Source organism: Lolium rigidum, chromosome 6 (assembly GCF_022539505.1).
Source record: "Lolium rigidum isolate FL_2022 chromosome 6, APGP_CSIRO_Lrig_0.1, whole genome shotgun sequence".
Lineage (NCBI taxonomy): Eukaryota > Viridiplantae > Streptophyta > Magnoliopsida > Poales > Poaceae > Lolium > Lolium rigidum.
In genome coordinates, this window is record NC_061513.1 from 9,951,338 (window position 1) to 9,970,335 (window position 18,998).

The 18,998-nt window shown below is 48.2% G+C and overlaps 2 protein-coding genes and 1 pseudogene across 2 annotated transcripts; all 3 read left to right on the forward strand.

Moving 5' to 3' along the window:
* Positions 1–2,559: 2,559 nt before the first annotated feature.
* LOC124659812 lies at positions 2,560–7,218 on the forward strand (annotated as a pseudogene).
* Positions 7,219–7,794: 576 nt separating this feature from the next.
* On the forward strand, positions 7,795–13,455 carry LOC124659813 (probable LRR receptor-like serine/threonine-protein kinase At1g67720). The gene is made up of 14 exons (XM_047197615.1): positions 7,795–8,493; positions 9,041–9,584; positions 9,809–10,450; positions 10,583–10,654; positions 10,750–10,818; positions 10,925–10,996; positions 11,129–11,197; positions 11,304–11,455; positions 11,555–11,805; positions 11,979–12,105; positions 12,190–12,249; positions 12,341–12,524; positions 12,616–12,751; positions 12,844–13,455. The coding sequence occupies exons 1-14, from the start codon at positions 8,394–8,396 to the stop codon at positions 13,198–13,200; spliced, it is 2,835 nt and encodes a 944-aa protein (XP_047053571.1). The 5' UTR covers positions 7,795–8,393; the 3' UTR covers positions 13,201–13,455.
* Positions 13,456–13,598: 143 nt separating this feature from the next.
* On the forward strand, positions 13,599–14,497 carry LOC124665070 (GATA transcription factor 16-like). Its single transcript, XM_047202474.1, has 2 exons — positions 13,599–13,992; positions 14,095–14,497. Exons 1-2 carry the CDS (start codon positions 13,846–13,848, stop codon positions 14,428–14,430), a joined length of 483 nt encoding a protein of 160 aa, XP_047058430.1. The 5' UTR covers positions 13,599–13,845; the 3' UTR covers positions 14,431–14,497.
* The last annotated feature ends 4,501 nt before the right edge of the window (positions 14,498–18,998 follow it).

An 18,998-nucleotide genomic window follows, 5' to 3' on the forward strand; every position in this document is an offset into this window, starting at 1 on the left:
ACTCCATCAAACAGTGCTCGGTTTCTAATCTTCCAGATATTCCATGTTGCCAAAATAACACACTCAGTGTAGAGTGAGTTTGCCCATGTGTCTCCGCCTACAGAGAGCATGTGATCTAGGTGAAGATCAGTGTTCCAAAATAGTTGGAGTTCTGCCCAATAGCTGGAGCTAAACGCACATCCAAAGAAGAGATGATTTCTGGTTTCATCCTGCCCGGAGTCACACAGCAAGCATGTATAGACTGAGCCAATATCATAATTTCTTCTCCTTAGCATATCCCGTGTGTTTATTCTATCCACCAACATCAGCCAAGCAAAAACCTTGTGCTTCATCATGCATTTGGAATTCCAATTTTTTTGCAAGCAGCCTGGTGTTTCAATCCCTTTGAATCAGAATTTGTAAAAATCTTTGGGCTTGTATGCCGATGCCCCCCACACCGGCTCCCAACCATCCGGCGTTGAACTATCCAACGAGTCCATATTGATCTGCTGTTGGAGCTGTATTAATTCCTCATTAAAGTGTGAATCTAGGTTTTGCTCGTCGATGAAGTCAGCCACAGAGATGTCTTCATTTGTTGCATACGAGAACAATCTTGCTGAGGACTCGCACAAAGGGGGTGTGCACCAAGGATCTTTCCACAAGAGGATCGTGTCACCCGCCCGTATAGTGCATTCGGTCAAGATTTGTATTTACTTATGTTCCCTTGTCCTAACCACAATTTGCAAATGCCAACATCATTTTTCTATGGATAAAGGGTGAAATATATTGAATATTAAGTTGATACCAAGTTCACCTAGTCTATGCAACAACACAATGTCAAGAGCTAGTTAAGACACAACAAATGACAATCTCTATGGACTAATGTTTGCATTGAATTATATAAATTGTAGGGTCTGTCCATAGGCAATGCTTGAACTATATGTTGGCTTCAAGATTGTAAGAAAAAGGAATTGAAGAACATAAATTGGCAAGTATGTCTTGAAGAAGATGGAGTAAACCGTAGATAACCAACCACCAAAAATACAAAGATTTTGGGTTATAATTGGGATCGGGGATGAAGAAGATGAGCCGGACATGAGAAATATATAAGCTGAGTAGGTGTTTGGTTCCCAACCACATTTTATCAAGCCAAAGTTTGTCATGTGTGGCAGATACAAAGTGTGGCTAAGAAATTAGGTGGCAAACGAGGTTTGCAAAAAAAAAAAAAAATCTATGACATAGGGGCCCATGTATAGCAAAGTGTGACACTAGTAAAATGTGGTAAAAATCAAACACATACTAAATTACCAAATTTTGGCTTGACAAAGGGTGGCTGGAAACCAACCACCTCATGAAATTGGTTTCTATCAACGTAGCCAACTTCATACATCAATTGTACTTTCTCATTTTACTTTTACAAGTGGGGTCCCGTTACCCCACATTGAGCTCAAAGAGCTGATCATACCGCGAATCACTTAATCTCCATGCCACAAAGTTATCATGTGGTTTGCCTACTCATTTTTTGTTGGTGAATCATTGTCCATTATCGTCGTGGCAAAGCATGACGAGAGTGCGACGATCTATTTTGCGATGAAATGAGTTGGTGCAATGTTGTCTGGCGTTGCCATGGTCAGGGAGGGCGAGAGTGCAACAATATACTTACGATCAAATGAGTCGCCGAATCATCGTTCATCGGTGCCGTGGCCAGGGAGGACAAGAGCATGACAATCTATTTAAAACAAAATGAGCCAGATAATCATTCTCCACGGTTGTCGTGGCCAGAGAGAGGGAGAGTGCAATAAGCTATTTACGACGAAATGAGCTGGCGAAGCATTGTCCATAGTAGGCGTGGCAAGGAAGGAGGAGTGCGACAATCTATTTACAACGAATTAATTCTGCACATACAAATTAAATCTTACGGGAGCAATATATATGGAACATATTAAGTTGCATATCTTATTTTGTAGCAGAATTAGTTAATGCAATATATATTTGCATAATAATGTAATCCTAAAATTTAATTTAATGTAGAATACATTTTTTTGTTTTGAAGAATGCATTTATTGTATTTCTAATACTCCCTCCAATTCGATTAAAGCGACGCGGGGCTATGACAGTGAAGATTATTAGAGTGTCAAATAAGATCCCTCTAAGTTCCACTTGTAGTGCATTTTTTCTTTTTCTAATGTAAATTTTACCACAAAAATCTAAACTAAAAAAAGGCGAAATAAGATTCCGTGGGATTTCACCTTAGTGAAGATGGCGAGCATGTATTACTTGGTATCCACGTCGATTAAAACGGATTAAAGGTAATGTAGTAGAAACTTGAAGGAGGGATGAGGACCATCACGGTTTTGGTATGGTTGACTACCACTTTTTTCAAGAATTGAGAAGAAACCACTGGGAGGAAAGAGAAATAACCAACCACTGATAGGACGACACGGGAGAGTGAGACAAAGATGTTATGAACATTAACTTCTAACCCCTTGTACTAACCACAATTTGCCAAACCCACCCTGCTACTATTTGTTCTTCCCCTCTCCATCCCCACCCATTCGCCTCCTCCGATTCCCCATTCCAGCCACTCTCCATCTACGCCTCCGCCTCCGGCGAGATCTCCGGAGACCTCGCCGTACCGAGCTCTCCTCATCTGTAAGCCCCTCTCCGCCCTCCTTCTCTTAATTGCCCCGTACAAGCAAAGGCACAGGGAAAAGATCGTGTCTTTCCAGCGAGCCCTAACCCCTCCTCGTTTCTTGCCCAGGACCATCACCATGGCCGCGCGCGGCAAGAATCCTCCCGGAGACGAGGGCGCCCCCATCCCCACGCGCCCCGCGCGCGTCCGCGTCGTGCGCCCGGAGGTCGAGGAGGTCCTCCGGAGCCCTCGCCGCGGCCGCCCCAAGCTGCATCAGCAACCCAACGAGGACGACAACGGCGCGGCGCCCCCGCGCTACGACTGCGCGTTCCAGGACGAGAGGGACGGCGGCGAGTTCGCGCCGCCGGACATGGTGTGGTGCAAGGTGAAGAGCCACCCCTGGTGGCCCGCGCAGGTCTTCGACGCCGCCGACGCCTCGGAGCGGGCGCTGCAGCACGCCCGGTCCGGCGGCGGCGCGCCCCTCGTCGCCTACTTCTGGGACAAGACCTTCGCCTGGAGCGACCCCGCCGCGCTGCTCCCCTTCCGGGCCAACTTCGCGCGCCTCGCCGGCCAGAACACCATCTTCAACTACGTGTCCGCCGTCGGCGCCGCCCTCGAGGAGGTCGAGCGCCGCGTGGAGGCGGGCCTCTCGTGCGCCTGCGTCCCCAACGCCAGGAAGAGGCAGGAGGTGCAGAATTCCGGTATCAGGGAAGGGGCTTACGGCGCCGTGGTGGACGACGCCTACATGAGGGACACGTTCCGTGCCAAACCGTTTGTTGACTACATTGCAGCACTGGCAAGCAGTCCGCTGGCCGGCGCCGACCGTCTTGACCTCGCCACCGCCAAAGCGCAGCTGAGGTCATTCAATCGATTGAGGGGTCAGAGGGAACTCCCTGAGTTTGTCACGTTTCAGGGCATTGAGGATGTTCCTACTGAGACAACAACCCCAAACACAAAGAGGAAAAGGACGGAGGATGATGTTCCGAGCAAGGAGAAGAAACCAAGGCATGGGGAGAGCTCATTGCGCATAAGAAAGGAAGAGGCTGTCGACGAGGAAAGTCCTGTGCCTAGGAAGAGTGCAGCGAGGAAGAAGACCTCCAAAGATGTGGAGAAGACAGAATCTCATGTAAAGAAAGATGTCATGGTTGAGGACAGTAGCAAGCAGACCAAGTCAAAGATTAGGATTAGTAAGAGTTCAGCAGAGAAGATGAAGAAGAAGAAAAAGATAGACCCCTCCAAAGACACAGACAAGGGAGAGTCTCTACCAGAGCCTGCAGAGGAAGGCGCTGCAAATGAGGGCAGCTCTATGCCCAGTGGAGAGGAGAAAGATGGTAAGCTGAGCAAGGGAAGAAAGTCCAAGATCAGTAAGAGTTCAGCAAAGATGAAGAAGAAAGGCATCTCCAAAGATGCAGACAAGAAAGAATCTGTACCAGAGTCTGCAGAGGAAGACGCTACGAATGAGGACGGCAATATGCCCAGCGGAGGGGCGACAGATGGTACATTGAGCAAGGAAATGAAGTCCAAGATCAGTACGAGTTCAGCAAAGGCGAAGAAGAAAGACATCTCCAAAGATGCAGATAAGAAAGAATCTGTACCAGAGCCTGCAGAGGAAGACGCTACGAATGAGGACAGCAATATTCCCAGTGGAGGGGCGACAGATGGTACATTGATCAAGGGAATGAAGTCCAAGATCAGTAAGAGTTCAACAAAGACGAAGAAGAAAGACATCTCCAAAGACGCAGATAAGAAAAAGTCTCTACCAGATCCTGCAAAGGAAGAGGCCACAGGTGATGACAGTTCTACGCCCAGGTCTACTGATGGCACAGTGAGCAAGAAAAGAAATTCCAAGGTCAGTAAGAGTCCAGTGAAGAAGAAACAAGACACCTCTAAAGACACAGATGGAGTTGAAACGGTTGGTGGCAGCAAAACGCCAGTCAAGAAGACTGTGGATGGCATTTTGACTGAGAGCAAGTCAGAACGTAGGCTAAGATCCATGCACAAGACAGAAGATGCTTCGGAGGGTTCGAAAGGGCCGATGAAGGATGATGTTGGTGAAACCACGAAAGGAAAAGACAAAGACGCTGCTTTGCTCAAGGAGAACAATCTAGGGCGTAGAGCAAGCTCTGCACGGCAGAAGGACAAAATCACAGCTGATGGGGATGGACTTGCAGATAGCAGTGTTAAGGATTCTGCTTCTCCTCGCAAGAAAAAGCCGCAGCTTGGTGAAACCTCAGCAACTAAGGATGCACCCATCTCAATCTCAGAGCATGGTAGGAAGAGGAAGAAAGTTTCTGAACTTATGGCAGAGACAAGTACTCCTAATCGTTCACCTGGTGGTAAGAGCAAGGCTCAAGGGAAGCGTTCTTTGCCTGCTTTGACTGAGAAACCTGATGAAACTGACCGTGATCCAGAGGATACTGTGAAGACTAGAGGGAAGCGTTCTTTGCCTGCATCAACTGAGAAATCTGAGGATCCTGGCCGTGATCCAAAGGGTACAATGAAGACCAGAGGGAAGCTTTCTCTGCCTGCATCAGCTGAGAAATGTGAGAATCCTGACCGTGATACCAAGGATACAATGAAGACTAGAGGGAAACGTTCTTTGCCTAAATCAACTGAGGAACCTGACGATCCTGACCGTGATACGAAGGATACAATGGAGACTAGGAAACGAAAAAAGCTCGACACATTGGGCGATTTGTCTTCCCAGCCACAACCTCTCTCTCCTAAGAGGCCCACAAAGGTTCGCGAAGTGACGCCCAAAGCTGCTGGGAAGAAGTCACAGACATCTTCTGTTGTCAAAGCTAATGATGTCACATTGGGGGACTTGTCTTCCCAGCCACAACCTCTCTCTCCTAAGAGGTCCACAAGGTCTCGAGAAGCGACGCGCCAAGCTGCTGAACTGAAGCCACATACATCCCCTGCTGTCGAAGCTAATGGTGAAGCATCTCAGACAAGATCGCGTAGGGCCAAAACCAGCGAAGAAACTGTTCCAGACAAGTCTCCGCGTCCTGTCAAGCCGAATAAGGGCAAGAAAGGTGCCACAACAGAAGACTCTCTGTCTTGTGGCGAAATGCATTCACAGCTTCGTCTAGCAGCGAGCGATCTTAAGAAGGTGGGGAAAATCACCCCTGCAAGCGTCAGCTTCTTCACTGAATTTTCGAAGAGCTCATGTCCTTCTAGTTCTGATGTGGAGAAGGAGATACCCGTGCAGGCAGCCAACACCGACAGCTATGCTTCTAGTCCCCATGCTGATGAGCAGATGCCTGAGGAGGCAGCAAACAAAGTTGCTAGTCCCGCTGCTGACGAGGAGATACCTGAGAAGGCAGCAAACAAAGTTGCTAGTCCCCCTGCTGATGAGGAGATACCTGAGAAGGCAGCAAACACAGTTGCTATTCCCCCTGCTGACGAAGGAGATACCTGAGAGGGCAGCAAACAAAGTTGCTAGCTCCCGTACCGAGGAGATACCTGAGAAGGTAGCAAACAGTGAGCCGAGTCCTTCAGAGCTGCCAGTGGCTGATCATATGAAGGATGACTATTGGGCTGACATTCTCATAAACGTGGAGGAACCGATATCTAGCCTGAAAAAGAAGAAAGACAAGAGCAAGAGCAAAACAAGCAAGACCAAGGAGCTTCAAGCTGAGGATGCTGCCACCAAGGAGCCCTCGGTCTCTATGGGAAATGTGGAGGAACCAAACAAGAAGGCTGAAAGCAAACAGGATACCATGGAGAACGGGGAGGCTGAGGTGAAACCACCAAGTGTGGCGAACGGGGGCCAGCCAAAAGCCGAGGAGACGACGGAGAATCTGCCGCTGGTTGGGCTAGTGCTGCACTTCACCAGGCCAGATGCGGTGCCATCGCACAGTGACCTGATCAAGATCTTCAGTCAGTATGGGCCCGTGAGCGAGGCCAGGACACAGACCGGGAACACCACCAACTCCGCCACGGTGATCTTCAAGCGGCGCATGGATGCAGAGGGGGCTTTCGGGAGTGCGGGGAAGATGACGAGCGTGCTCGGGCCGGGCCTCGCCAGCTTCCGCCTCACCGACTTCCCCAGTAGTGGTGGTGGTGGTGCTGCTTCAGGGAACAGGCCTTGGCAAGGGGCATCAGAGTGAACAGGGGCCGTCGGTGACGAAGACGCTGTGTACCTGGTGAGGCGAGGGGTAATTTGATTTTAGTTGTTCCTGCTTATGTGCTATGTTCTGTTGTATTGCATATAGTAATGGTGTGGTCTTATTTTAATTTCAGGTGAAGTAGGCGGCGAAAGTGTGTGAGAGAAAAGGCACTATAATAGATGGTGGTAGCTCTTACAGGAGGATTGAGCATTGATAGAAACAATGATCACCTGTCTCTTTTTTGGAGGTAGCATGTAGTTGATGCCGTGGTGTATGTTGCAGGTCAGATATTTCTGGTGTTTCGAGAAAAAAACGCATGCTGTTATAAGCTGAGTTGTACTTGATAGTCTGGTTTATGTTGTCAAACTTTGTCGTTTGGGAATGAGATGTTCATGTCCCCAAGGTCTATTTGTATGTATCTAGAGGAGAGGAGCATGCGTGTGCTATTATTATCATAATGATATTTGGCATAACTAATAGTAACCTGAGACCTGAGATTTGTGAAGGCTGTTATGAACATGATTGGCATTAGCAGGCAGGCTGATGATGCTTGCAGAGCTGCAGCGGAATGGAGATGAGAAGTGGAAGAGGGAGCATGGTGCATGCATGGGCTGATGGAAAGGCAAGTTTTCTTATGCATGCATGCTATTGCTAAGCTCAGTTCAGCTGCATGGTTTGGCTTATATTCTAAGGCGCTCTTTGCTTTTGTATGGATGGCTGGCTGGAGCCATGGGAGGTTTCCACTGGAGCACCGGAAAGGAGGACGAAAAAATAAATGGGATGAGCATGTGGTACGTACGTGGGATGATAGACTCCTGTCTTTATTCACTAGCTAGTGCTGCTGCTTTTTTGTTGGCATGTCAGCATGTGTATTACAGCTGCAGCTTAGTTTGCAGTTCGGCGTCATCACCGCCTTGAACCCTTGCAGCTAGACCTGGCAGTGGTATGCATCTTTCTTTTGATGAAGATGCGTGAAAAGGAGATGATATTTTCAAACAAGAATCGTGCTAACTGGCTGCCAGATGATAAACAAAAAAGAAAAAAAAAACACAAACACAAACACACCGACATCCTTTATTTTCTTTCTTTATCTGATGGATGCTGGGAGCAGATGAACGTAGCAGGAGTAATTGAGCTTAGCTAGCACGCATTAGCCACGAACACAGATCTCCAATCCGGCAGTAAATTGCTACCGGTAGTGATTTTTTTAAGAGAGAGGCTGTAAAAGATTACGGTGACCATAGTTTACTTGGTGAATGAAGGTGGTAAACTAGTATCACGCCTAACAAAAGTTGGGATAGAGAGGGCGAGTGGGCCGCGCGGCGCAACGGAATCATCGGAAAAAGGCAGGCGAATCCCCACATAGCTTTACATTTGCACCTATGTCTCTCTCCCCTTCCCCACCAGTGAGTGAGTGAGCCGCTTTGCTTTGCTCTGCTTTTTGACGATCGATTCACTCGCTTTGCTTGTTGATAGCACAGCTGCTTTCTTCTTCCCCATCCCATCCACCACCCTTACTTCACTACCATTTCTTACTACCCATCATCTTCTTCATCTCAGGGCCTGCCCATCTAGCTGCTCGACTTTACTTAGCATGTAAGAATACGGCCGCCGGCGACGAACGACCCGTCCATCTCCTCCTTCCCCCTCCCTCGTCCATCCAAGAATTAATGGCCACTCCTCCAGCACGCTCCTGCTTGGGCCAGACTCTGCTACTGCTGCTTTACTCCTTCATGTTCCTCTCCTCCGTCTCACTCGCTCAGATGCCTGGTAAGTCACGTCCTCTTATTTCTTTCTGTTTTCTTTTCGAGTGTTCTGCCTGCATATCAAGTAATCCACCCTTGTATGTGTTCATCTTCTTGTTCCTCTTTCCATCGCCTTCTTCGCATCGCATGTCCGTGTACTTCTGGAATTGTGTACCCACTGGTTACCTCCTATTCAGAAAGCTTATCCGAGTATTTACATATAGCTAATGACATTTATTTTTTCCTTATTGCCGAGTATATATAGCTAGTGAGATTAACTCTGCTCAGTCATCCAAACATGACAATTAATTACTAGTAATTCAGTACTTCAGTACTTCTTCAGGACTGTCTTAGTACAAGTACAACCACCAACCCTTTGTACTGCCACCGTACCGTCTAGTACATCTGCATTGCAATTTTGCAATACTAATTCAGTACTACAACTCTACCACCACTACTGCCAGCCTCTCATTAACTGATGAATGAATCATTGGCATCAACAAACTATTAGATGGATCACTAACAATAATTTGATTGTCTGACTGACTGACGGTGGTGCTGCCTGGGTGCAGGTTTCGTCAGCATAGATTGTGGAGGCACTGCCAATTACACAGACGAGTTGGGCCTGCGGTGGACCTCCGATGCCGGCCTGATCCCCTCCGGCACGGCTGTCTCTCTCGACACCACCTCCTCCTCTGAAAAGCGCACCCAGTACACCACCCTGCGAGCCTTCCCTGCCGACGACAAGAAGTATTGCTACACGCTCAACGTCACCATACGGACACGCTACCTCCTCCGTGCCACATTCCTATACTCTGACTTCGACCACAACAGCAACGTGTTCCCGGAGTTTGATCTCTACCTCGGCGCCACCCGCTGGTCGACCATCGTCATCTACGACGACTCCCGCATCGTCACCAGGGAGGCCATCGTGCTGGCTCCCACCAATACTATCAGTGTCTGCCTCTCCAATGCCACCACGGGCCAGCCATTCATCTCCACACTCGAGCTCCGGCAGCTCAATGGCTCGCTGTATTACACTGCTGATGAGGCCAGCTACTTCCTCAGCCTCGCCGCCAGGATCAACTTCGGCGCACCCACCACAGATCCTGTCAGGTACATTGCTTCCAAATGTATATTTCTGTTTCCTATTTGGTTTCAAATTAAGAACATATTTATCTTCTTCTGTTAATTTGGTCATAATCACTTACAATTGTTGTTAACCAAAGTGTTTACGTGATTCTTGTTTCAGAGAACATCTTTTGTTGACTTGAACATGATCATTTACTGTTGTCCTTAAAGATTTACTGATCTGATCATGGTTAATTTGATCGATTCAGGTACCCAGATGATCCCTATGACAGGATATGGGAGTCGGACATGGTAAGGAGGGCCAACTACCTGGTGGATGCTGCTCCTGGTACCATCAATGTGTCAACCGACAAGCCGGTCTTCGTCAGCACCAACGAGAGGCCACCTCAAAAGGTGATGCAGACGGCAGTTGTGGGCTCTCTCGGCGAGCTCACTTATCGGCTCAACCTCAACGGCTTCCCAGGAAATGGGTGGGCGTTCTCCTACTTCGCCGAGATCGAGGAGTTCGTCGTGCCCGAGACGCGCAAGTTCAAGCTCTTCATCCCTGGCCTACCCGACGTCAGTAAACCCACGGTTGACATCGGCGAGAACGCACCAGGGAAGTACCGGCTGTACGAGCCAGGGTACTTCAACGCGTCGCTCCCCTTTGTGCTCTCGTTTGCGTTCAAGAAGACGAATGATTCGTCCAAGGGTCCTATCCTCAATGCCTTTGAGATTTACAAGTATGTTCAGATTGAGCTTGGGTCGCCGGATGCACCTGCTATGGCGAGTCTTGTGTCGCGGTACACGTTCTTCGCTGATTGGGCACGAGAAGGTGGCGATCCGTGCCAGCCTTCGCCGTGGTCTTGGGTCAAATGCTCTGCAGAACCACAATCAAGAGTGGTTTCAATGTAATTCCCTTGACTCTCGAATTCTCTTGTTTCCTGATCTTGTATTAAATGCTTTGCCTATAGCTCAATTGTATATCTGCACTTTAATTAACAGATCAATTGGTAGTACTAACAACCTCTAGTTGTGCACAGAAATCTTTCAGGAAAGAACTTGACGGGGAGCATACCCCCGGAACTAGCGGCTTTGCCATGCCTGGCAGAAATGTAAGATCTTGATTTTGCCAGTGCCCTCTCTGCTCACAGAATAATACTTCTACTCCTTCCATCAATGTCCTGATAGATCATGAATTTCCTTGCAGCCGACTTGATAACAATATGCTGACTGGCCCAATATCAGACCTCACTGCCTCTTCAAACCTTTCAGTCATGTGAGCCAGCTCGCTGATTTCATTTTTGCAGCCTTTTCACCTCCCGTTAAATTGTGCTTTTTTACATGAATAGATGCTGAATTCTCTCACTGAATACAAAATGCAGTCACTTTGAGAACAACCAGCTGACTGGCAGTGTGCCATCATATTTGAGCAGCTTGCCCAAGCTCACTGAGCTGTAAGTCTTCCATTAAACCCTTGCGTACTGGTCAACCAATTGCAGTTTGCCTGATATAGCCCATAGCACTGAAAACTTAGTCAGAAAGAAAAGAGAGCAACAAGCCCTTCTTTACTGTTCAACATAATGCAGGTATCTTCAGAATAACAAGCTATCTGGAGACATTCCCAAGGCTCTGATAAGTAGAGGCATTACTTTGAAGTTAGTATTCTTTCCCTGATATATTACTGTAGTATTGTAGCAATAGTTACTAAACAGTTCGCTATGAGCTAATTCTAAGCCTAATTTTCCCGCTGTAAATTTTCAGCTATGCAGGCAACAGCCTCCAAGTAGGAAAGCAAGAGAAGCACCACTTAATAATCATTATATCTGCTCTGCTTGGAGTATCCTTGTTACTTGTAGTTTCTCTCTGCTGCTATGTGCTAACGCGTAAAGCCATCAAGAAGAACTCACCAGAAGGTCAAATCAGGAAGCCTCTTATCGTGTTATATTTTCTTGCAGTGTCTTTCCTTCTGTGTACATGTGTTCTCAACTCCTTATAACCTTCCTTTGGTCCAGATGACCTTACAAAGGTTCTGCCTGAACAAAAGTTACAGAAGTCAAGTGCGCTTTCATGTGAAATCGCCACCGAGACGGCTCATCCCTTCAGACTATGTGACCTCGAAGCGGCCACCAAGAACTTTGCAAACAGGATCGGGTCTGGAGGTTTTGGGATAGTGTATTATGGAAAGCTGTTGGATGGAAGGGAGATCGCAGTGAAAGTGCCAACAAACGATTCATACCAAGGGAAGAAGCAGTTCACAAATGAGGTTAGTTTGCAAACCAAATGCTAGAAAAAAATGGATGAATCGATCACCTGATGGATAACTAAAATGTGATGTTTATCTATCCTTATTAAAAAGTTTAATCACGTTGTTTTCCCTGTTTTTGAATATATCCTAGAGTATGGCTTGTTTGCTTAACACCAACTGCGTTTGTTCAGGTATCCTTACTTTCAAGAATACACCACAGGAATCTGGTAGCATTTCTAGGATACTGCCATGAAGATGGGAGAAACATTTTGGTTTATGAGTTCATGATGAATGGGACTCTGAAAGAGCATCTTCATGGTAATTTTTTTTCCTCTATACGTGGATCACATAAAAAGGAGAGAACCACATTTTTTAATCAGACATTACCATATATATTTGCAGGGCGAGACAAGCACATTAGCTGGATCCAGCGTCTTGAAATTGCAGAGGATTCAGCAAAAGGTTCGTAAATTCAGATATATATAAGCATATGCAATGCTTCTGTCAAGCGATCACATATCATAACCTGTAGAAACGGAAACAACCAATGCAGGAATAGAGTACCTTCACAGCGGATGCACGCCATCGATCATCCACCGGGACATCAAGACGAGCAACATCCTGCTGGACAAGCAGATGAGAGCGAAGGTTTCTGACTTTGGGCTGTCTAAGTTCGTCGCCGACGAGTCCCACGCGTCGACCAATGTCCGTGGCACGTTGGGCTACCTGGATCCACAGTGAGTCGTTGATTCTGAACTCAAAGCAGTTTTAGCTCCGGTTGCTGATGACAGGTCTGAAGTCTGAACCACTTGCATGTTGTGTGTGCAGGTACTACACCTCCCAGCAGCTGACGGAGAAGAGCGACATCTACAGCTTCGGAATCATCCTGCTGGAGCTCATCTCTGGCCGCCCCCCGATCTCCACCATGACCTTCGGGGAGCACTTCCGGAACATCGGCCCCTGGGTGAGTCAGAGTCAGCACCTAGCTACCTAAATCCATCCTCCATTGTCCAGTGGAACGAATGCTTGATTGACTGACACTGAAGAAAAACACAGGCCAAGTTCTACTACGAGAGCGGGGACATCGAGGCGATCGTGGACCCGACGATCGCCGGGGAGTACCACGACGTGCACTCGATCTGGAAGATCGCGGAGACGGCGGTGCGGTGCATCGACGCGGACGCCCGGCGTCGCCCGTGCATGGGCGAGGTGGTGAAGGAGGTGCAGGAGGCCATCGCGCTGGAGAGGCCCCGCGGCGAGGCGGCGTCGGACCGGAGGACGCCGCCGTCGTTCCCGTTCTCGCCGGCGGGGGCGAGGTCGGGCACGGTGCGGTCGCACGACATGGTCATGGACAACCTCCTGCACGACGACTCGTCCTTCTCGGAGACCCTCAAGTACCCGGAGCTGCGGTAGCTGGAGGGACAGGGCAGGGTTGCTTTGAACTGTTTTCTGCATTGGGAATTGGCTCAGTTTTTGCTCATCAGCTTTTGATTTGTTGGCGGAAATGTCTATATGGCGTTGTAAACTAAGATTCATATTTAGACGTTCTTAGCATTATTCGTAGACGTTCTTAGCATTATTTGTAGACTCTAATCGTATTTGCCGCGAGCAGAGTTGAAATCGAGGAGCAACGTGTTGTTAGCAGCCTGGGCCGAACCAGAGCAGCAACACCAAGCGTACGTGATGAGCCCTTGGGCTGTAGCTGGGCCAAGGCCCATCACGCTAGGTCCGACCAGGCTGAGGGCAAAATGGTCAATTCACAGCGAAGTGCGTGGCCTCGGACATTAGGGTTTCCACTCGACGCCGCCATTTCCATTCCGGCGCTAACAAAAATCAGACAGACAGCGCGCGCTCACTCTGCTCTGCTTGACCTAGTAGGAGTACTAAACCTCAGACAGTCCAGCGATCTTTTCGACTTTCCCTCCTAAACCCGAGCCGCCGAATCTTTTCAACTTTCCCTCCATTCCACCTTCGCCTTCCCCGCGCGATCGACAGCGATCGGTCGGGTTTAAGTAGCAGCATCAGTGGTTGGCTGTGCCGATCGAGCAGCAGCGATCGATGTCGCCGGCGGAGATGGATTCCGACAAGGTGGAGCTGGAGGCGGCGGATGCCGAGGAGTACACCGCCTCCGGCGAGCCCAAGGCCTGCACCGACTGCTACACCACCAAGACGCCGCTATGGCGCGGCGGACCCACCGGACCAAAGGTACGGCCTTGTCGATCTGTCTTGTACCGTCGATTCGTGTTCCATTCCTTCCATCAATCATCTGTGGCTGACCCGATCCGGCCCGATCGATTGATTTTGCAGTCGCTGTGCAACGCGTGCGGGATCCGGTATAGGAAGAGGCGGAGGGTGGCCATGGGGCTGGACCCCGAGGCCAAGAGGAAGCCCAAGAGGGACGAAGCGGCGGCCACCGCCGCTGCCGCCGCGGAGGCTGCGCAAGAAAACGAGGAGGACGGCGACGGCAAGCCCTCCGCTGCCGAAACCAAAACGCAGACCGTGGAGCTCCACATGGTCGGGTTCGCCAAGGACGCCGTGCTCAAGCAGCGCCGCCGGATGCGCCGGAAGCCCTCTTGCCTCGGCGAGGAGGAGCGGGCCGCCATCCTGCTCATGGCGCTCTCCTCTGGCGTCATCTACGCCTGATCGCGAGCCAGCTTTCTTGGATCGATCCAGTCCAAAAGGAACAAGAAGATGAGGGAGCATCGTCCTGTTGCAGAAGCTCCATGTAGCCAGCCGCAAGTTAATAATCATCAAATCATGGCATGCCATGATGTAGTAGCTTAGATCTCCTGCTTACTGTTCTTTCATTCCTAGCTCTAGTAGTACCTAGTGATGTTGCTGCTGATGTAATGTTCCTTCTAATGTACCATCTGACTTTGCAATGTAACAACAATGGGGATGAAACGAATGGATCATGCCTGCCTGTTTATGTTTCCATCATCTCATCCTCTGTTTCTGCAGCCAGCAATGGGGCAGTTGTGACTTGTGACATGGTTGTTCCATCCTGTGGGATGAATGTTTGGTGTCTGTGTTTCATCTTCAAGTGCCACTCATGCTGCTATGATACCCCCCTCAACGATTGAATTCAAGGAGAAACGGAAGGTTCTTGTGTTCAGAGAAGAATCAGGAGGCAAGGCTAGCTAGTACCTGACATGGTCAGGTCAGCATCCAAGGTTTGAATTTCATTCCTCTTTGGGAAATAAAGAGTTCAGTAGAAGGATACATATCAAAAGTCATTCAGTCATCGATGGTACAGGTGCTCTGCTTCTGTTGCCGTTATCCAGGTAGCTTTGCTAGAAATGGATGGTGTGTTATGGTAGATGCTTGCAAAAGGCGACAGGAATGTTTCTTCTTCTGGACTGGACCAAGTTGGGCTCCAACTTTGTGGAGGGATCTCATTAGTCATCACGCACCCATCATGTTATCCCTGCCTGCAGTGGTCTGCAGTATTAGTTAGTAGCAGTACTATACATTCCAGGAGATAAGGATGATGTGAACCAACTTAAATATTGTCACTGTATATGAGAGATTTGCACAACTGTGATGCATATTATTAATTCAGTTTATCATCACATCAGAAGTCGCGTGGTTTCTCCTCCAGAAATGTTGTTCTCCCGTGCACAGGGGGTCACGTGCATGTTTGTGCCGTTAATTCGTACTTTAAGATTCGTACCATAGTGTTTCGCCAAGTAACATTTATCATTAAGATTTATTGTGCTTCAGTTCTGTCAGACATATTGTTATGCAATGATATCGAATGATATGGTGCACGGGTGGTACAGATGAATTGAGAGAGGAGCAGGGTTCCTTTCTCCTCTTCTACTACTACTTAGTAGTAGTATAGTATTAGGGTTCTTTCTCCTCCTAGTAGTATATTCAACCAGCGGGTGTGGTACTACATTGTCGTGTCATGTTTATAAAAGAGTTTACAATTAAAAAATCCATCTTGTGCAAGAATCTCGGGAAGAAGTGTTGCGTTCCAAACGCAAGACGAGCAGTTCAGGCAGTATTTCCAGAGGAAAAGGTGTCGGGGACTTGACTTATCCAGGCCCACAAGTTCACAACAACGTGACGGTTAGAACCGTGCCTCTTAATTTCCGGCGTGTCCACAAAAAACATGACAGCATGACTGACTAAGACTGACTAAAAGAGCATCTCTAGACGAGCCTTTTTGTTGTTTTCCATTAATCCTAACTAGTGAAAATGAAAACAAGAGACAAAAAGATATAATTGCAGAATCTAAAGGAAATAGCTTCGAGCACTCACACACATGTAACAGTGCTAGAAAATAGCTTAGTAGTCGGAGAATGTGAATACCTTTTACCTTACCTCCCCGGCAACGGTGCCAGAAAATAGCTTGATGTCTACGCACGCTTCTATTCCTGTAGACAGTGTTGGACCTCCAAGAGCAGAGGTTTGTAGAACAGCAGCAAGTTTCCCTTAAGTGAATCACCCAAGGTTTATCGAACTGAGGGAGGTAGAGGTCAAAGATATTCCTCTCAAGCAACCATGCAATTAAGATACAAGAAGTCTCTTGTGTCCCCAACACACCTAGTACACTTGTCAGATGTATATGTGTACTAGTTCGGCGAAGAGATAGTGAAATACAAGTAATATGGATGATTATAAGTAGTAATTGCAATCTGAAATAAAAATGGCAGCAAGCGAACATGTAGCAGAACTTGTTGGAAATGCCTAGGGATCATACTTTCACTAGTGGACACTCTCAACAATGATCACATAATTGAATAAATAAATGCTACTCTCAAACACTCTCTTGTTGGATAATAAACATCATTCATTGTGTAGGGCTGCAAAAGCACACCTCAAGCCGGAGTAAACAAGCTCCACAACGCTATAAAGGAATCACACACGATACGCACACTGTCACCATCACACCGTGGAGAGTGACTCCGGAGTTCATATTAAAGTAACCTCTAGAGTGCATAATATAGACAAGAGTAACATCTACATATTCAACTAGATTACAAAGCTCATGATCACATAAAGATCACACCATGGGAGAGAGATGAACCACATAGCTACCGGTAGAGCCCTCAGCCTCGGGGAGAACTACTCCCTCCTCATCATGGGAGACAAGCAACGGCGATGAAGATGACGATGGAGTCGATGGAGATGGCTCCGGGGGCAATTCCCCGTCCCGGCGGCGTGCCGGAACAGAGATTCTGTCCCCCGAAACTTGTCGTCGATGGCGGCGGCGCCGCGGAACCCTTGGTGGAATATGACTGGATTATTTAGGGTTTTCGCATCTGGGGCAATATATAGGCGAAGGGGCAGCGTCGGTGGAGCCAGGGGGCGCCCTCACCACACCTTGGCGCGGCAGTGGGGCCCCCCGCGCCGCCCTATGGTGTGGGCCCCCTGCTGGCCTTCCTCGACTCTTCTTCGGACTTCTGGAACACTCCGTGGAAAATAGGGCCATGGGCTTTTGTTTCGTCCAATTCCGAGAATATTTGTAAACCAACTTTTCTGAAATCAAAAACAGCAGAAAACAGGAACTGGCACTGCGGCATCTTGTTAATAGGTTAGTCCCAGAAAATGCATAAAAACATTATAAAGTGTGAGTAAAACATGTAGGTATTGTCATAAAACTAGCATGGAATATAATAAATTATAGATACGTTGGAGACGTATCAATTACTTCAACCCCGATGCAACCTATCCGGAGAAGTATTTTCTAGTCGATTACGGATGCACACGATCATCTTCCTCACTATTGCAAAAGCCATGGAGAAACAATATGATTGGTTTAAGTTGAGGAGGAGTGCATCGGGGGAGATCATTGCGAGTCCATTGATGAAGCATGTCACGGATATTCGAGTGCTTGATTGTGAGCATTTAGTCGATGTCGTTGACAACTATGTCCGCATTGGGGAAGGATACCATCTTGCAGGCCGATCAAAGATACACATCAACCGTGATTGGGATCTTTGGGCCTAAGTACTTGAGGGCACCCAATGATAAGAGTGCAAAATGAGGATGGCCTGGGATGCTTGGATCAATAGGTCGCATCACTTTCTTTACAAAATAGTGTGAGATCGTGCATCCCAAAGAGGATTCTTATTTTACCCCGGTGGCGAAGTGTAAGAAGGTCAAACAGACCATAGACACAAAAAGTGACTGACCGTGTGTGGTAAACCTGTGACAGGGACCCACACCGGCATCCGCTGTAACGAGTGCAGTATCTCCTCCGCCGTCCAAGTGCCAACAATGATACGGGCATCCTGCTAAGGCACACCCATGTCCATACCATCGACCCTCTCAAGTTCTTCGCGGGTTGGGATACTGACTAAGAAAGAATTATCTCCTTGGGGTATCTCCTCCCATGCCCATTCCGACTGAAGAGGACAAATATGTGCAACCAAATTCTGAATCACCTCTGCCATCACCGCAAGACCACTTACGCTGGTTAAATCTACGTGGGCCACATTTGGAGCTAAATGTGCTTTGTACACACTATCTGGTAGATGACATATCAGCATGTCCTCAGACCCCGTACCAGCGGAGCGCCGCCTTCGGTAATTTGAGAATAGGGCATCACAGAGTTGGGTGTGCCTATTTATCACAAATATAGCTGTAATGAGGCATCTTGCAGTCTTTAGTCTCATGATTACCTGAATTACATTTCCAGCATTTCTTGTGTTTTCTTGGTTTTGCAACAATCCTAGCAGCTTTTGCATCTGAGGCAGCCCCTATAACCACTTCCATTGGTACCGTGGCCATATTTTGATTCACAGATTGTGTCATCGCAGCAGTAGGATCAACAGTAACCTTTATTTTTATTTTTTTTGGTTTATTCTTCTTCCCGATAGTAGTGGCCGGTCCGAGAACGAACGGAACCGCGGTAGAATACTGAGGTTGAAACATTTGCTGAGCAGGGGCATGCGGCATGTTTGACGACACCACAGCGTTCGGTGTTGTTGCAACATATCGCGCACTGAAGACCGACCCTGCAGCCCTGCTAAACATCATTGGCGCAAGACGCACCAGAGCTATGTCGTAGGTTGCAGAGGAGCACCGCCTTTCGCAGGCGGCAAAGGAGCACCACCCTGCCCAGAACCTGCATCAGACTGTGGTGGTGCACCGCCCGCGGGGGGTTGAGACCCCGAAATCACCCTCGAAAGTGAAACTGGGGCCTCCTTTTACCATCGCCACGTCAAATATGAGGATGGAGAACGACTGGTATGGGGAAG

Bases quoted from the DNA above. Each gene is read 5' to 3' on its own strand.
- LOC124659813 (XM_047197615.1), top strand. From the start codon at position 8,394: ATGGCCACTCCTCCAGCACGCTCCTGCTTGGGCCAGACTCTGCTACTG. The intron at 12,106-12,189 runs GTAATTTTTTTT...ATATATTTGCAG, and splicing joins TCTGAAAGAGCATCTTCATG to GGCGAGACAAGCACATTAGC. The intron at 12,525-12,615 runs GTGAGTCGTTGA...TTGTGTGTGCAG, and splicing joins TTGGGCTACCTGGATCCACA to GTACTACACCTCCCAGCAGC.
- LOC124665070 (XM_047202474.1), top strand. From the start codon at position 13,846: ATGTCGCCGGCGGAGATGGATTCCGACAAGGTGGAGCTGGAGGCGGCG. The intron at 13,993-14,094 runs GTACGGCCTTGT...TTGATTTTGCAG, and splicing joins GCGGACCCACCGGACCAAAG to TCGCTGTGCAACGCGTGCGG.